Source organism: Sinocyclocheilus grahami, unplaced genomic scaffold, assembly GCF_001515645.1.
Source record: "Sinocyclocheilus grahami isolate Dianchi unplaced genomic scaffold, SAMN03320097.WGS_v1.1 scaffold87.1, whole genome shotgun sequence".
In the NCBI taxonomy this organism is placed as follows: Eukaryota; Metazoa; Chordata; class Actinopteri; order Cypriniformes; family Cyprinidae; genus Sinocyclocheilus; species Sinocyclocheilus grahami.
The window spans coordinates 328,154-329,070 of record NW_015505266.1 but is presented as its reverse complement, the minus strand read 5'-3'; the positions used below and the strand labels follow the sequence as shown (position 1 = coordinate 329,070).

The 917-nt window shown below is 36.9% G+C and overlaps 1 protein-coding gene across 1 annotated transcript in view; it reads left to right on the top strand.

Annotated features, from left to right (window-relative positions):
• LOC107586918 (nucleolar protein 8-like) overlaps positions 1-467 on the top strand; it is an 8,901-nt gene extending 8,434 nt beyond the window's left edge. Inside the window, exon 16 of the mRNA XM_016274473.1 lies at positions 17-467. Within this exon, the coding sequence (XP_016129959.1) occupies positions 17-76 (60 nt within the window). The 3' untranslated portion in view covers positions 77-467. The remainder of the gene's footprint in view (positions 1-16) is intronic.
• The last annotated feature ends 450 nt before the right edge of the window (positions 468-917 follow it).

Below are 917 nucleotides of genomic sequence, written 5' to 3'. Positions count from 1 at the left end.
CCCCCCCCCCCAACAGGAGTGTCGCAAGAAACACAGAGATGCCAAAAGACGCCAGAGGCCTTCCCTGAAGACCTAAACAATTTCAAGTATTCAAAGACATTTTTTACTCCGAAGATGACCAGTTTTCAGACATTTTTGCCGATTCTGTTTAATAGATGTAATTTATTATTCAAAATCACAGTATCTAATGCATATTCTCTTTTTTATGATTAAAATGATTTGAGAGAATAAAAGCTGGTTTGTACCACTAGAGGGTGGTGTGATAATACTTTCATGACTATTACAGCTGGCTTTAGTGTTTGTTTTCATTCCCCACTCACTTTCTCCAAACCACAGGATCAGCCCACAAAGTTGTTTTCTAGAAAACCTACTCTGTGCTTTTTACGTGTTTGCACGTGCCACATTAAAGATCATTTAGTACATATGTTTTGCACAGTAGATCATGCCAATGCTAACTTTTTTTGTTATTTGTTGTGATTCTTGCATGTAGTCGCTTAGAAAAGACTGCACAGTGTCGACAGCTACGAAGCCATCTTACATTTGGAGAAAAAGAAATGCATTTGAATGTGCAAAAGCGATTGAGGAAACTCTTCAGCCTTGTCCTAGATACCATTTTGGCTAATGATAGTGATATTTGACCTCTAGTGTTTATGCTTACCCTTATCTGCAGACTCAAGCAGTTTCCACTAACTAGTGCTAAAGGGTACCTGAAGCCTTTACTATTACTTTACTCTTATGCAAACTTCCAAAAATGCTTAAAAGATCTCTGGTTATTCATGAAGGTTTTGATAACAGACATTTTTGTATATACAGTATATGATATCATATATGAAAAACATATTGTAAGAATTTAGGTTCAAATTTGCATATGTCAGTGTTGCCAAGTCCGCGGTTTTCCCGTGGAATTGGGCTATTTT